At 47.4% G+C, this 13586-nt stretch overlaps 1 protein-coding gene across 1 annotated transcript; it reads left to right on the top strand.

Moving 5' to 3' along the window:
- The first annotated feature begins 327 nt into the window (after positions 1-327).
- Positions 328-13264, top strand: LOC120842000. Its single transcript, XM_042288346.1, has 12 exons — positions 328-361; positions 1315-1339; positions 2701-2980; positions 6155-6326; positions 7745-7825; positions 7900-8161; positions 8250-8371; positions 8448-8661; positions 9784-9881; positions 10238-10410; positions 10603-10789; positions 11977-13264. Exons 1-8 carry the CDS (start codon positions 328-330, stop codon positions 8495-8497), a joined length of 1026 nt encoding a protein of 341 aa, XP_042144280.1. The 3' UTR covers positions 8498-8661; positions 9784-9881; positions 10238-10410; positions 10603-10789; positions 11977-13264.
- Positions 13265-13586: the final 322 nt, after the last annotated feature.

Genomic DNA, 13586 nt, shown 5'->3' on the forward strand with positions numbered 1-13586 from the left:
TCTTTCAGAGATTGGCGTCTGTAAGGCCGCTGACTTTTGGCCGACCCTGGGATGCAATTCTCAGCCCTCCTAAGTATGTTTCGCGGGACAAAAGCAGGGGAAGTTGGGGATGCCACTAATCGGCTCGGCGCCTCGGGTCCCCGAAACGCGGACCTTCTTAAAGGTGCCGGCTAAAAGGAGGTATACAATGTCGACGCTCGTCCGTCCAGCGATCGGGGAAATCCAGGGGGAACTTTGTGACCCTGCCATGACGAGGGAGAGGGCATTGTGCGTTAATTGTCGTCTACGGCGACGCCACTAATCGGACCGGCGCCTCGGGTTCCCGAAATGCGGACCTTTCTGAAGTGCCTGCTGAAAGGAGGTAGAGAGGGCCGACGACCGTCCAGTGTTCGGCTAAAGGCATCTGGAACCGGGTGGGTGACCTTGCCATGCCGAGGGAGAGGACATTGTGCGTTACTTGGGCGGAATTTGGGAAAGTGACATCGAAACACGATTGGTAAAATGACAAGGGAGAGGGCATTGTGCGTTTCTTGGGCGGAGTTGGGAAAGTTAAATCGAAACACGATTGGTGAAGTGACGGGGGAGAGGGGAGAGTGATTGTTTGAACCTGCCATGGTTTGTCTCATGAGGAGACAAAAATGGGAGACGAAGCAGAATGGGGAAAGCTCGACTGTAACTGGAGAGTGTCGAACGACGAGATTCCGTGCTGTGCACGCACCATGCTGTAAACTATTTGTAATGACCTGTAAATACATTTCCTACTTCAACTTTGAACGTCGTCTCCTTGATCCTTCGGTCAGCATCGCCGAGCTACGTGGAAAGAAGCTGGCCTTCCTCCATAGTAGAGAAGCAACGAACTTTACTGCGTCCTTCAGGAATTTTTACAGCGGGATGCTGTCAATCGGACAAGCACGCACTGCATCCATAAGCAAAGCACATTTCTAGTGCCTTCGATTGAGGAGGGCACTCGGCACAAAATTGCTCGCTCTTTTATTTCGGGAAGTTCCCAGCGCGACCAAAAAGAGCGATACCGAGACAATGAACGCCACTTCAGCGAGGCCGGCATTAGAGATGCCGAGATGTTGCTTACTTCAAACCACTTCTGGACTGTGCCGGGGTGGAGCTTAGCGCAAAATGTCAACCTCCTCTCCCTCCTTTTTGCCCCCTTTCACGTGCACAGTAAACCAAATTTGGCTAACTTGCTCACCGCATTCGAAACTCGAAAGCAGTTCATGGCTGTTAAAGTGCTGACACTTCATGTGTTCTTTAACTGCAGGCTGCCACGCTGATGCCCTGCCTTTGACATCTGGCCAGTTGCCGACCCCGTGCCTGGACACTGGTGAGTACTCCGGCTTATTCTGTACTCAAAAGCAGTCCATGGCTGCTAGAGCTGATGCCTAACCTTAGTAATAAGCTAATCAGTCAGATATCTGAGATCGTATCTGACTCCCTGCTCTTCTGTCTGCAACAAAAGTTTCTCAACTTAAACCAGATTGAAGACCTGCAAAGGAGACTAACTTCAGCTTAGAGGCAGTGGAACGAAACACCTCTCCACAGTGAAATCCTCACAGCTGGACTGCAGAACTACCCTGGTGACGAATCCAGTGCCTGAAAAAAACTACCATGAAAAGTACCGCATGGAGTACCGACACTCTCTAGAAAGCCCTTAAAGGGGCACTGACACCCCAAAGGTCGTATCTTTTTCTATTGTCTAAAACGATGCAAATTGCAGTCATACCATCGCAAAAAAAAATTTTCCCGCGCATGCGCGCATGCCTTTTTATTTTTGGTGTTTGATTCTCCCGCCTCTCACCTCCTCGCTTCTTTTGATTCGTGACGTCAAGAATCATGAAATTTAGAAGCTTTGTAGGCAACATCTCTATAACATTTAATAACGGCAATCGTAAAACATGTTTTTTAACGCAATTGCAAACGCACTACGGCCCTTCTTTTTGAAATACCAAAAATCGGAGTCCGTGGTGGTGCCGTCTCTTGGATTTGTATCCTCCCACGGAAAACAGGTGACACCGCTCAAAACCGGTCCGCCGTCGCTTGCTCCTTTCCTCCTCGCTTTGGGTCGCCATGGCAACAGCAGGGAGTCGTGAAAGAAAGTGGACTCTCAGGACTCCGCAATATTTGACGTCAACGCACCGACGCGGATCGCGCGGGAACTTTGAATTCGGCATTTGGAAATTGTTTTTTGACTTCACAAATACTGAATTCCCAAATTTCGAATTTTGAGGATAATGTTCCCGCATTGTTTCCAATCGTTTCGGATAATAAAAAAAAAAAAATATTTTGATGTGTCAGTGCCCCTTTAGAGGGATACTGAACCGATATCTGAAGTTTTCAATATAAGCCCCGGACGAGGTGCCCCGGACGTTACTATACCTAAAAACCAAGACCATACCAAGGGATCGGACTATTATATTTCTTTGATTGAAAAGCCGCGATGGGGCAATCCGTCGGCCGAAAGCCGCCGGTACGATTGACGCCACCGCGGAGGAGCCCGAGCGGAACTGACGTCACAGACCTCTCGCTCCTTGGCAGCCTGGCTTGTCCCGCTGCAGTCCTAATGGAGAACCGCGTCGAGTGATCGAGGGATCGAAGAAACTCTATCCATTCGGATCGAGTTTCTTCGATAGTTATGCCGCAGTACTACGCTGCACGAGACTGCTCAAACAGCGTATGTTGCAGCAGCAGGCCTGCGCACAAGTTTCCGAGTGAGCCCACATTGCGCAAGCTGTGGATTCGCGCGGCCCGTCCTTCCCAGCCAGCATGGAAGCCCACCAAAGGCGATTGTCTTTGCATGGAACACTTCGAAGACGAGGACTACAAGACGAGCCCAAAGTTACTGCAGAGTCTGGGCTTGCCTGTAAAACAGGCCTATTTGAAGCCTGGCATGGTGCCATCGCTCTTCACACGAAAATGCAAGCGAGAGCGGCACAGCGGTGCTGTGGAAAAACGGCGACGCAAAGAGGTGAGCGCAGCTACCGAAATATTTTTCTGCTTCTTTCCCAGTGGAAAGCACGAATGCGAGTGGTCGTGGAATTAGCGTAGTACATAGCGCAAAACTGCTAGCGCGAGCAAGCGAACGCTGATTTTTTTGCTTTTGTTTTGCTGTCACGTAAAGTGGGAAGTGCTCATTTGCGGCACTCACCTGAGCTGTAAAGTATCGTGCCTACTAACTCGCCTTTGAGGTCGAATGCGGAAAAACGCCGAGATTGTGTTCTCGCTAGCAGCGTCGCGCAGGGTAAGTGTGTACAACATTCGTGTTCGCTCTCGTGCCCTTATCCGTACGTAAGGTTGCCGCCAATCGCAGGTACTCCACTGTCGGTACCGTGTACATGGCGAGACTGCAGCTATACTCTGTTCCACCTTATGATGTACCGCAGGAAAGGCTAAAATCGCGAGCTCCTTGCTTTAGGGCACATCTCGGCTGCGCAAGCTCTTTTGCAAGAAGGGCAGCTGCCTACGCTGTGAGCTCGCGCTTCTAGCCTTCGTTGCGGTACAACATAAGGTGAAACGGAGTATAGTAGCTGCGGCGATGGCACTCGGTACGCGGGCTCATGTGGTAGAAACTTGCTTTGAAGCTACGAGCTTGCGCCGGCACCTTTGGCTCAATTGTGAAGGCTGGTATTTATCGGTATTACTACTGATAAATGCCAGCTAATTTTAATTTGAGAAATTTGGCATAAACAAATAAATATCGAATATTGGTTTGGGCTATCTGAAAATGGCACGTAGGACCGAGTTGAACCATTCCTGGGAGAATGTGGTTAATTGATGATCTACATACTTCCTTTTGGTTTGCAGCTGGTATGTTCCGAGCTTGAGCAGGATGTGCAAACTCCGCGGCATCTTGAGCATGTGCTATTCCTCATTGTGGCGAATAAGGAGATGCTGCTGAATTTCGGAATAGGATACCCACAGTATGAGTGCCACGCCATTTAGAAAAGTGTGAGTGTATACATCATTCTGTTTTGGAAAACTCGTTTCCCTCACTCGTCCTCTCTTCCTGATGAGATGGTCAAGCTGCCGTCGCTTCATCTGTTCAGTGTTAACCTGGAAGGCCGTTTCTCTCAATTGCGGAAAATAAATGAAAAAGAGTGCTGTAGTTTTTTTTAATGAGAACCTTGTTATGTACATATGCGTGTACTATAACCTAAACCTGCAATTAATGTTTCCGCCCCTCGTTTATATTTCTGATCACTATGACGATATCTTAGTTATACAGTCAAACCTCATTATATCGAACACGGATATATAGATTTATTGCTTATATCGAATCGTTGTCGAACTGTCATACGAATTACATGCATTTTAAATTTTTTATAACAGACTCAGTCGGTTAAAAAATTAATATATCGAACTCCGCAGCGCCGGAAAGCGTGCGCTCCGGAGACAGGCGGCAGGCTTTCCGGCACAACATCAAAGGATACGGCGGGCTTTCCCGCAACACATTGGAGGATAGCGGTTGCGCAGCAGGCGTTTGCGACTTTTACAAGCGCATGCCTGCGTAAAGTTTTATGCATATGATGCCGGGAGCGCCATCCAGACTTAGCCACTCAGCGGCATACAGGCTCAGTCGCTCAGTCAGCTCAATCCGCTCAATCGTATTGCCAGCATGCTTCGCCAGTATCGCTATTTTCATGCGCTGTGCATAGATCCCGCAGTTTTGTTCCTCCGGGTTCATTCCTCCGAAGTTGCATCAACCGCATATGGCGCACTGATGGCAACAGACGTAAAGAAACGTACGCCGCTGACGTTTGCGAAGAAGCTTGAAATCATCTGCCACGTCGAAAACGGAGAAAAGAAGTCCAGCGTTGCCGAAGCGTACAACATACCGCGAAGAAATTTGAGCATGCTGCTGAAGACAAACAGTGACATCAAATCGAAGGCTGAACGAAGCAAGCACTCCGGCGTACACCGTGTTCGGACACCGGTTTTCGAAAAGGTGGAAAGATTACTTTACGAGTGGTTCATGGACACAAGGGCTCGGAACATTCCGATATCGGGGCCGATACTTCAACAGAAAGCAAAAGACTTTGCGTTCATCCACCAAGCACAAAACTTGGCCGACTTGGGGTGAAACTGTGGCTGCTTTGATGCTTTTACGCCGCTACTGAAGCGCAATTCCAACGGTAGTGGTAAGGTGCTTGTGGACTTGGAGACCATGGAGCGGGTCATAGTAAGGCATGCGGTCTACTCCAAGAAGCAATCTATGCTGCGGCAGTTTTCTTCGCCGAAATAAATAGTTAATCTTAAAGCTTCACGTGAGTAGTCGTTCTTGCCGCAAGCTTGTTAGTGATTGAATCGCGATGCACTTTGACGCGTTTTTGGTGTGATTTTGTATATAGAATTTTGGTTATATTGAATTATTTGGCGGTTCTCGCACTGTTGGATATAACGAGGTTCGACTGTAGACCAACAGGCGGCCCTGATGTCACGCAGCTGCGGTGGCGCTGTTAACGGCACTGTGCAGGCGCAGACACTTGAATTGGGTTTCTGCGCAGTCCCTGGTGTGGGCGAATGCAGGCTTGTTGGGAAACAGTGTGTCGGTCTATAAGATCTTGTTTCCTCTATGTTCTTCCCATGCATTGAATACATGCTCGCAATAATGCTTCAAGACGACAAGTGCCGAGAAGGCCTAAAAACCTGGTGGTGTAGGAAATTAAATTGCAGCAAAAATTGATTCTTGTGCCAAAAATAGATGCTGCTAAATGTGTGCCAATTTATAACAAAAATAAACACTGTGACATCTTTTGCTGAGTTACTTTGTTTTAATCTCGTGGAATATGGTGTTTATTTATAAAGTTCACTGGGAGCACCAGCTGGCCATTTATGACAGTTGCACCCCAATCATGAGGCTATTATAAGTGCTTGTTCAATTTCTCGGCTCGAGGCCAGTAATTAACTTTGGTCGTCATTCGACCGTTCCATCTTAGTGTTCATGATTGTGCACTTGACGGTGCAATTTGCTTACCAGTTCAAGTAAAGTCCAGATGAGGAGGGTACACAGAGTGACATGAGCCTAACAAAGATAAGGGCTCGGGCCAGTCACCCGCATTTGAGCCAAACCTGGGTGTTAGCAGCATATTGACAGTGCATGTTTGTTTTGCATGTTGTAAGTTTTTATGCCTATTATTTATAGATAATTGACGAATTAATGAAGGCACCGGCACAAGCAACGGCCACACTCATCGCTGAAGAGGTCAGCACATCGTCAACCCCTTCTGCTGACGACACAGAGCAAGGTCCTGACTCTGGACATGAACCAATGCACGATGCAAGTGCTGGCATCGAAAAACCTTTTTCGAGCTCAGGTATGTGCGCCGATTGAAACCACTCAGCTTACATATTTTAGTAGTTAATTCTGCCAAATTAGGGTAATCTATAGTCTACAGTGAAACTCGTTTAGAACGAACCCACATACAGCGAATTATTGTCGATATCGAACTCACGAAAAATTTAAATCAAAATGTATGTGAAAAGTACTTTTTGTAACGGACAACAGATTGACTATATCGAACTTTTTCCCCCTGGGAAGGCTTCCAAAAACGCGCAAACGATCGTCTTTCAGCCAATGCCTTCGCCCGAAAAAGTGAAGGAAAGAAAAAAAATTCCAAAAGCTCGAGCTGCAAACAAAAATAAGCGAAGAAAAGCGATTCCGAAGGGCACAGAAAAAAAAAAGAAATCTTTTAAGTGCGAAGCGGTTGCTTACGAAGAAAAGCAATTAAAAAACGTAGGTAAGCTAAAAAAAAAAAAAAAACCTTTCTAGCGCGTTGTTACAAGGCGGAAGCGAAGAGACGAGAAAGAAAAAGAAGTTCTCGCCTCCTCTCCCTTCGCGCCTTGTTTCACCTAAAGTCACTTTAGTTTGACCTAGGGGGCCTTCATGTCCCGCCGAAGAGAACTTGAAGGAACTCTAGTTTGACCCTCCTCACCTTGCGCATTCACTTGGGGCTTGACACACCACGCCCCAAGAAGCAATAAGCCTATCGCATTTCAGATTCCATAGCATTGTCACATGCCGTTGAAAGCGTCAACCACAGGCAAAGCTCTCTCTCTCTCCCCCTCCCTCCTTTCTTCTCGTTAATTTAGTCGTCGTTTGTTGTCGTCTTTCTTGTCCCCAATGCACTTTCTGTTCACTGTACGGGCCAGCTAGTTCGCGCCCGAAATGACGACGAAGCAGCGGCAGGCTCTGCCACTTTCCGACAAGGTCGACATCATCAGTTGTGTGGAGCACGGCAAAAAGAAATCAGACGTTGCCGCTGCCTACAAGATCCCCAGAAGTATGCTGAGTACAATTCTTAAAAACAAGTCTGCCATCCGAGACAAGGCCCGTGAACGGCTAAATGCGGACAGCAGGCGCATCCGCAAGCCGGCGTACGGCAAGGTGGAAAAAGCGCTGTACCAATGGTTTTTGGACATTTGTGCGCGGAACCTGCTGGTCTCCGGACCAATGTTGCAAAGCAAGGCAAGAGATTTTGCACCCCTCCTGAACGTTGAGGGCTTCACCGCTGGATCTGGGTGGCTGCAGCGATTTAAAGATCCATATTTAATCGCCGGGAAAGTCGTAGCTCGGTTTTGTAAGTGGGTTTTGCTATATCGAACTACTTGCTATATCGAACTGATCGTAGTGTTTCCTGCTGTTCGTTATAAACGGGTTTCACTGTATTGCTGACTGCATGAGCCAAGGGTGATTTTGTTTTGAAACACACTTTATTTCCTCTGCTGTGAACAGCCTCCTCCATCAGTAATGCCAAACAGGCTCCTGACCTTCGGACCGCTGCTACGCAGACCTCGGGCATCTACAGAAATCAATGTACGTATCTGCAAAAAGAAATTTCTCAGAAGGCAGCATTGTTTAGATCGTTGTAACACGTTATGATGGCACAGGCATACAAGTCACCATGAAGACTTCATCACGACAGTCCCAAACAAGTCCTGTCCTCGTGACACCACAATGCTCCTCACCAAATCATGTCCCCCAGGCTCCATTGGATTGGATGTTGCCTGAAGGGCTGACGCTGTCGCCACAGCCGCCAGAGCCCAGACAACCAGCTCTACCACCAGACCCACCACAGCTGCCAACAATAGACAATGAGCTCCCCTCTGACGCTAGCTTTCTCATGATGATGTCCGGCACCGGCTTTCTGAGGCTGGTATCAGTCGGATATATGTCATCTTTAGTAAAGAGTATGAGGGGGTGTGTAAGAGGTTGCTTCTTTTTTCTTTTTTTATTTCAGGGATGCACAACAGAACACCGCATGTGACAGCGCACTCAGTCAGCATGAGAGCAGCAAAAGCATCGACTACGTCTCGGAACGAAAGTTTATTGTTTTCGAGTCTTGTTTGGACGAGCTACTGGGTAATTGACCTGAGTACACTGCACTGTGCCGCATCACAGAGAAGAAGCTCAAAGGGACGTGTCTCCGGGTGCACAGAATGTGCAACAATGGCCACCAACACACCTGGACCAGCCAACCACCAGTGAATAGGAGGGCCCTAGGCAATGTGCTCCTAGCTGCAGCAACACTCTTCTCTGGGAGCATCGTCAAAAAAGTGCTGAGGCTCCTCCGCCAGATGGGCGTGCCCTGTTTCTCGTACGAGACATACTTCAAGATTCAGGGTGCCTTCCTTCTACCAGCAATCAGACAGGTATGGCACGTTTCAAGCTTTTCCGTACCTGTGAAAGGGGTTTATTTTAGGTGCCAATATTTCAGGCTCAGCACTCTTATGGGATCCTGAATGGTGCAGTACATCCTTTGAAGCACCATATGTTTCTGTCTACAAGTCACACACTCCTATAAACGGCTGTTTTTACAAAAAGGTTGATATATACATGTTTGCAAGTACGGCCCCAGGGTGCCACCATCTTGCCGAGCTGGGGTATGCTTGGGCGTGGCCATAGTCTGGTTACGACACCTTAGTGAGGCATCATAATCCAATTTGGCGTACCCAAGTGCACCCCAACTGAGCAAGGTGGCAGCGCCCCGAGGTCGCGGACTTGCAAACGTCTATAGGTGGCACATCTTTATACGGACCGCAAGGCAAAACTGCATCGATGAGCTGTCATATGTATATTGTAATATAAGCACAAGTAAGAGTTAGCTTCAATGTTCTTGCGAACTACCGTGGGAAAGGTGTTCTGATGTGGCCGGCTGGAAGCTTTGCTGGAAGCCGGCATATTGCCAAGGTTCCGATTGTAAGGAAAAGCTGATCCGCAGTACCCGAAGGCTACATCTAATGGATCTAGGTCTGTGCGATGCAATACAAACTACGGGCTCTGCCGATTTCCCTTTGTTGTAACTGTTGATACGGCCTTGCACAGCTATGGTTTATACTTGTAAAAAAAAGTAAGTCGCACCTTTGTGTAAGATGCACTGAGAGAAATTTGAGGAAAGAAACAATTTACATGCCGGAAAATATCGTAAATAGGGAGAGTTGAGATGTGTCCTCTGCACCTATTTTGACCACACTCCGAGGGTGGAAAGGTACCAACTGTGTGTGCAAAGTAATACAGGGCACATACTTCGAAGACTCGCCGCATTCCATGTGGGGAAACCGTCGCCTCCTTGGTTTCTGAACGGGGAGGCAATGTTTTCAGTTCTTATTCTCCTGCTTTGTGACTGACTGCACCTACTGGAGAAGTGGGCAGCGTAAAGGACAGATTTTGATGTGGGGAATAAGTAAAAGAAGCAACAATAGATGTTCCCCAGTTCGATTGTAAAGATTAATTGGCCAGTACTCTATTTTTATACCGAGTGGCATTTCTTCAAGGTCGCTCTTGAGAAGGCAGCTCCTCGGCAGCCAAACTGTGCTTGTTGAATGCTACGAGGGGAACAAGACCTGAACAGGCAGGGGTCTATGCGACCTAAGTAAGTCCAACACTATGCTTCTTGAGTTTCAATGCGGAAAGTGTCAAAAGCTATTCATCAACTTTCCCATGCATGGATAATAGAAAAAACAAAGTGTTTTGCCAATCTACCTAAATGTGCATATGTGCATGCCTTCAGTATTTATACCCACGACATGGAGCATTTCATCCCCTCATTTTGAATATAAAGACAAATTACAATTTGTCAATGCTTTGATCGCATTAGCTGGGATTGAAACTTAAATGCTCAACTTCCATGGGAGTTCACATAAACGAAAGAAGCTTGCAGTATACTTATAGGTGAAATGAAAAACATGTCCAGGATTTATGTTTGTTTAGAAAAGTCTTTGCAAATAGACTTCCAGGTGTGGAACAGGAAACAAAACGAGCTCTTTGAGCAAGCAAGTGGACGAGAACTGGTCCTCGCTGGTGATGGGCGGTCAGACTCCCCCGGGCACTCAGCGAAATATGGAACGTACACCGTTGTTGACGTGTCAACGAACAAGGTTCTCCATGTGGAAACAGTGCAGGTAAATTCCCCTGCTATAAATGTTCTGATGCTTCTGTTCCACTGAAATGAAACCTTTCTGTAATTAAGTGAAAATGAATGGCGAAAACAACATTTTTCAGACATGCAATGTCTCATTCAACAGCTCTAGTTGACTTTGTTCTGGATACTTCATGTTTGGTGTGATAATGCAATGTTCTATTTGTCGCTTCAGTCCAACGAAACAAAGGGCAGCTGGGCAATGGAGCTCAAGGGCCTGAAAAGGACTCTAGTGATTTGTGAAGCCAATGGATTGACTGTGGGAGGAATCATCACTGATCGCCACTCCATGATCAAGTCATTCCTTGCCAAGTGGTACCCCCAGATTCGGCACATGTTCGACTGCCGGCACGTTGCAAAAGGTGAGCCATAAGTAATCGGGGTTCCAGGTTATGCAAAAACAAAATATTTAATTGCGGAACGCTCTTACCCTTGCCTGTCACTATAGTTTGTTTCTGCGCATGTTGTACTGCAGGAAAGGCTACAAGCATGAGCTCCTTGCTCTGTGGCAACTGCTCGGCGGCACAAGCTCTCGTGCAGCAGAAGCAGCTGCCAAGGCCATGAGCTTGCGCTTCTAGTTTTCGCTGCGGTACAATATAAGCTGAAACATAAGTTGCGTTTACATGAATGCGACTTAGTCGATTTGAATCCAGTTGTCGCATTCAATGCGGTCATGTAAACAAAATAATACACTAGGGGAGCGCATCGCATTCAAGTCCCTAGACAGAGGTGGATTGAGAGGGCGAATGGGCATTTATTCAAACCATGTAAATGGAGGTTGCATTGCAATTTGGATCGGGGAGGATTATGGGAAGGCACCCACTGTGGGAGCGAGTGCACAACTGAGAACATAGTGATCCTCGGTGGCGGCGGAGAGCAGTCCCGTGGGGTCACCCGTAATTTTCTCAAGAGAAGAACCGCAAGCTTTTATTGTCAAACTAAGTGAGCGGAAGGTTGCGAAGCTGCTTGGTGAGGGCGGCCCTTGTCCAAGCCTTGTGAAATAGGACCCTCGTGTCCGAAGGAGGCCCTAGAGGCTTCAGTGCAAGGACAAACGACGCCGATAACTCTGAGCACTGCATGGTAGCACAGAAGGAGGAGCTGCAACCTCAATGCCGTTCCTGGCTGCGCCAGAGCCTTTCGGCCTCAGGGTCCGGTCGCGGTTGGCAAGGTTTGGCGAGGTGAAGCGAGGTGGCGTCCCCAGAGCGCTTGGAAACAATCTCGCTTGCCAGGCCGTGCGCATGCATGTTGCCGGAGCCCAAAATGCTTGGATTTTGATGTTTCTTCCGTCCCTTAACTATTTTCTCAGCATGGAAGACAGCGGGCACAATCTTTACACTCGACGGAAGTGTCTAAAAGCCTTTAATACAGGAAAGTGTCCTAGAGTGAGATATCGCCATGTTTTTTTTTTTATACTTGAGAAAATGGGGCAGAATTGGGTTTTTCTTGTTTTTGGTGTTCATAATTATGAACTCTTTATTTTGTCAAGCTGTGGTTTCTGGCAACCTAAGCTTGGTGCTTAGCAGAATGAATGCAATGCTTCATTTTTCAGGCATCAAGAAGCGCTTGGTCTCAGCTGGAAAACTCAAGTCCCTTGTGGGACTCCAAGACTGGGTGGAGGCAATCGTCAAGCACCTTTATTGGTGTGCGGAATCGAGCAATGGAGCGCCGGAGGAGATCCTTCCAAAGTGGACTTCCCTGGTGGGACACGTGGCTGACTTGCACGAACATGCCAACCCCCTGTATCCAAGGTGCCAGCACGGAGACCTGGGGAAGAAAAAGCAGCTTCCTGAGGGCAAGTAGACCACAGCATATTAACAGTGTTGTCATGTTAGTGTTTCATACCAAGTGATGCTGTGAAGTATACACCAACTCATGTTTACAAACAGGTCCGGCCACTAGCAGTGCCACACATTGCGCAATGAGATGTGGGCAGACGTGCTGGCGTCTGCAGTAGTAATTGTTCTAAAGCAAAAAGTCTAAAACAGATTTTGCCTTGCACGCACGCTTGTCAAAGCCTTATGATTATCTACTTCGAATCTTTTATAAGAGGAAGGCCAGCGCTCGTGGACCATAGAATTACACTTTCAGTGTTCTCCTCGATGCTTGGGTAATTAAGAGAAAGGTCTATTGGGACGCTGTCTGCTTTTGTGTGCTATCAATACCCGGCCGATTGAGTCAAGGCAATCCGCTTTCCAAAGACGTTGCCATGCCGACAATTATCGCGTTCATTTAGGCTTAGGAATGGCCAGAATGGAAAGACTATCTAAAGAATGCGTCGAGGTCATTGCTCATGCTTTGCGATTTAAGTGAGGTAAGGCAAAGCGAAAGCCTCCTGCACCATTCGTTGCTGACTATTGCGCCCGATATTGCAGCTACAACGACTTATTAGTTTCAATAGCTCAATTGTGGCATCTACGTGGCTGAGTTGATCCCGAGAGAGGCTTATGCGCTCGATCAAAATCTCTAAATCATCAATGGCTGCCGGAGTCAGCTGAAATAATTCTTTTGCCTCGCTGAGGAGTTTCGTTACTTGCGTTTGCAGGGTCTTCCGTTTCTTCTTGAGGATGTCCATGATCTTTCAGTCTTGTCTCGATGGAATGTTGCTTGCTTCTGTCGTTCGTATTGCTTCGGTCTACCAGATTTCCTTTGTTGACTCGTTACGTCTCGGGTTTCAGCATTAAATGCAGGAACTTCTGGTAGTCATCGTTAGTTACGTTGAAGCAAACATTTATTTACACTATGCGCAAGCAACAAAGCAGTTCGATCTGACGTGTCAATCTGATCAGTTCCGAGCACGAGCCCCGGGCCCCGCGCTCCCCGGCCACCAGCTCCTTGCCATGAGCCCCTTTTCAAAATGTCTCTGGCCCATTTCCTCGTCTTCGGTCTCTGATCGTTTAAAGTAAAAAATTGGTTAGTTTGCAATAAACAGTGACTTTGTTATATGTCAAATATTGATCTCTTTATTCGAACGTTAATTACGTACTGCTCCTGAAAGCTACATCTTTCCTTTTTTTTTTTTGCAAAACACCGGAAAAAGCAATTCACTGATTTGTGGAGGGAGCTTGACAAATGAAGCCCAAAATTTAATTGGACTATTTGTTCTGGCAGTGAGTGCGAGCATTCTCATGCTAGATCATGCTCATTGCCATGGCAGACAAA

Source organism: Ixodes scapularis, unplaced genomic scaffold, assembly GCF_016920785.2.
Source record: "Ixodes scapularis isolate PalLabHiFi unplaced genomic scaffold, ASM1692078v2 ptg001953l_1___fragment_1__unscaffolded, whole genome shotgun sequence".
In the NCBI taxonomy this organism is placed as follows: domain Eukaryota; kingdom Metazoa; phylum Arthropoda; class Arachnida; order Ixodida; family Ixodidae; genus Ixodes; species Ixodes scapularis.

What these genes read in the sequence shown, in the direction of transcription:
- LOC120842000 (XM_042288346.1), top strand. Translation starts at nt 328, where the DNA reads ATGCGGACCTTTCTGAAGTGCCTGCTGAAAGGAG. An exon ending in AAAACCTTTTTCGAGCTCAG is followed by an intron (nt 6,327 to 7,744) that starts GTATGTGCGCCG and finishes TGCTGTGAACAG; the next exon opens with CCTCCTCCATCAGTAATGCC. An exon ending in GGGCATCTACAGAAATCAAT is followed by an intron (nt 7,826 to 7,899) that starts GTACGTATCTGC and finishes ATGATGGCACAG; the next exon opens with GCATACAAGTCACCATGAAG.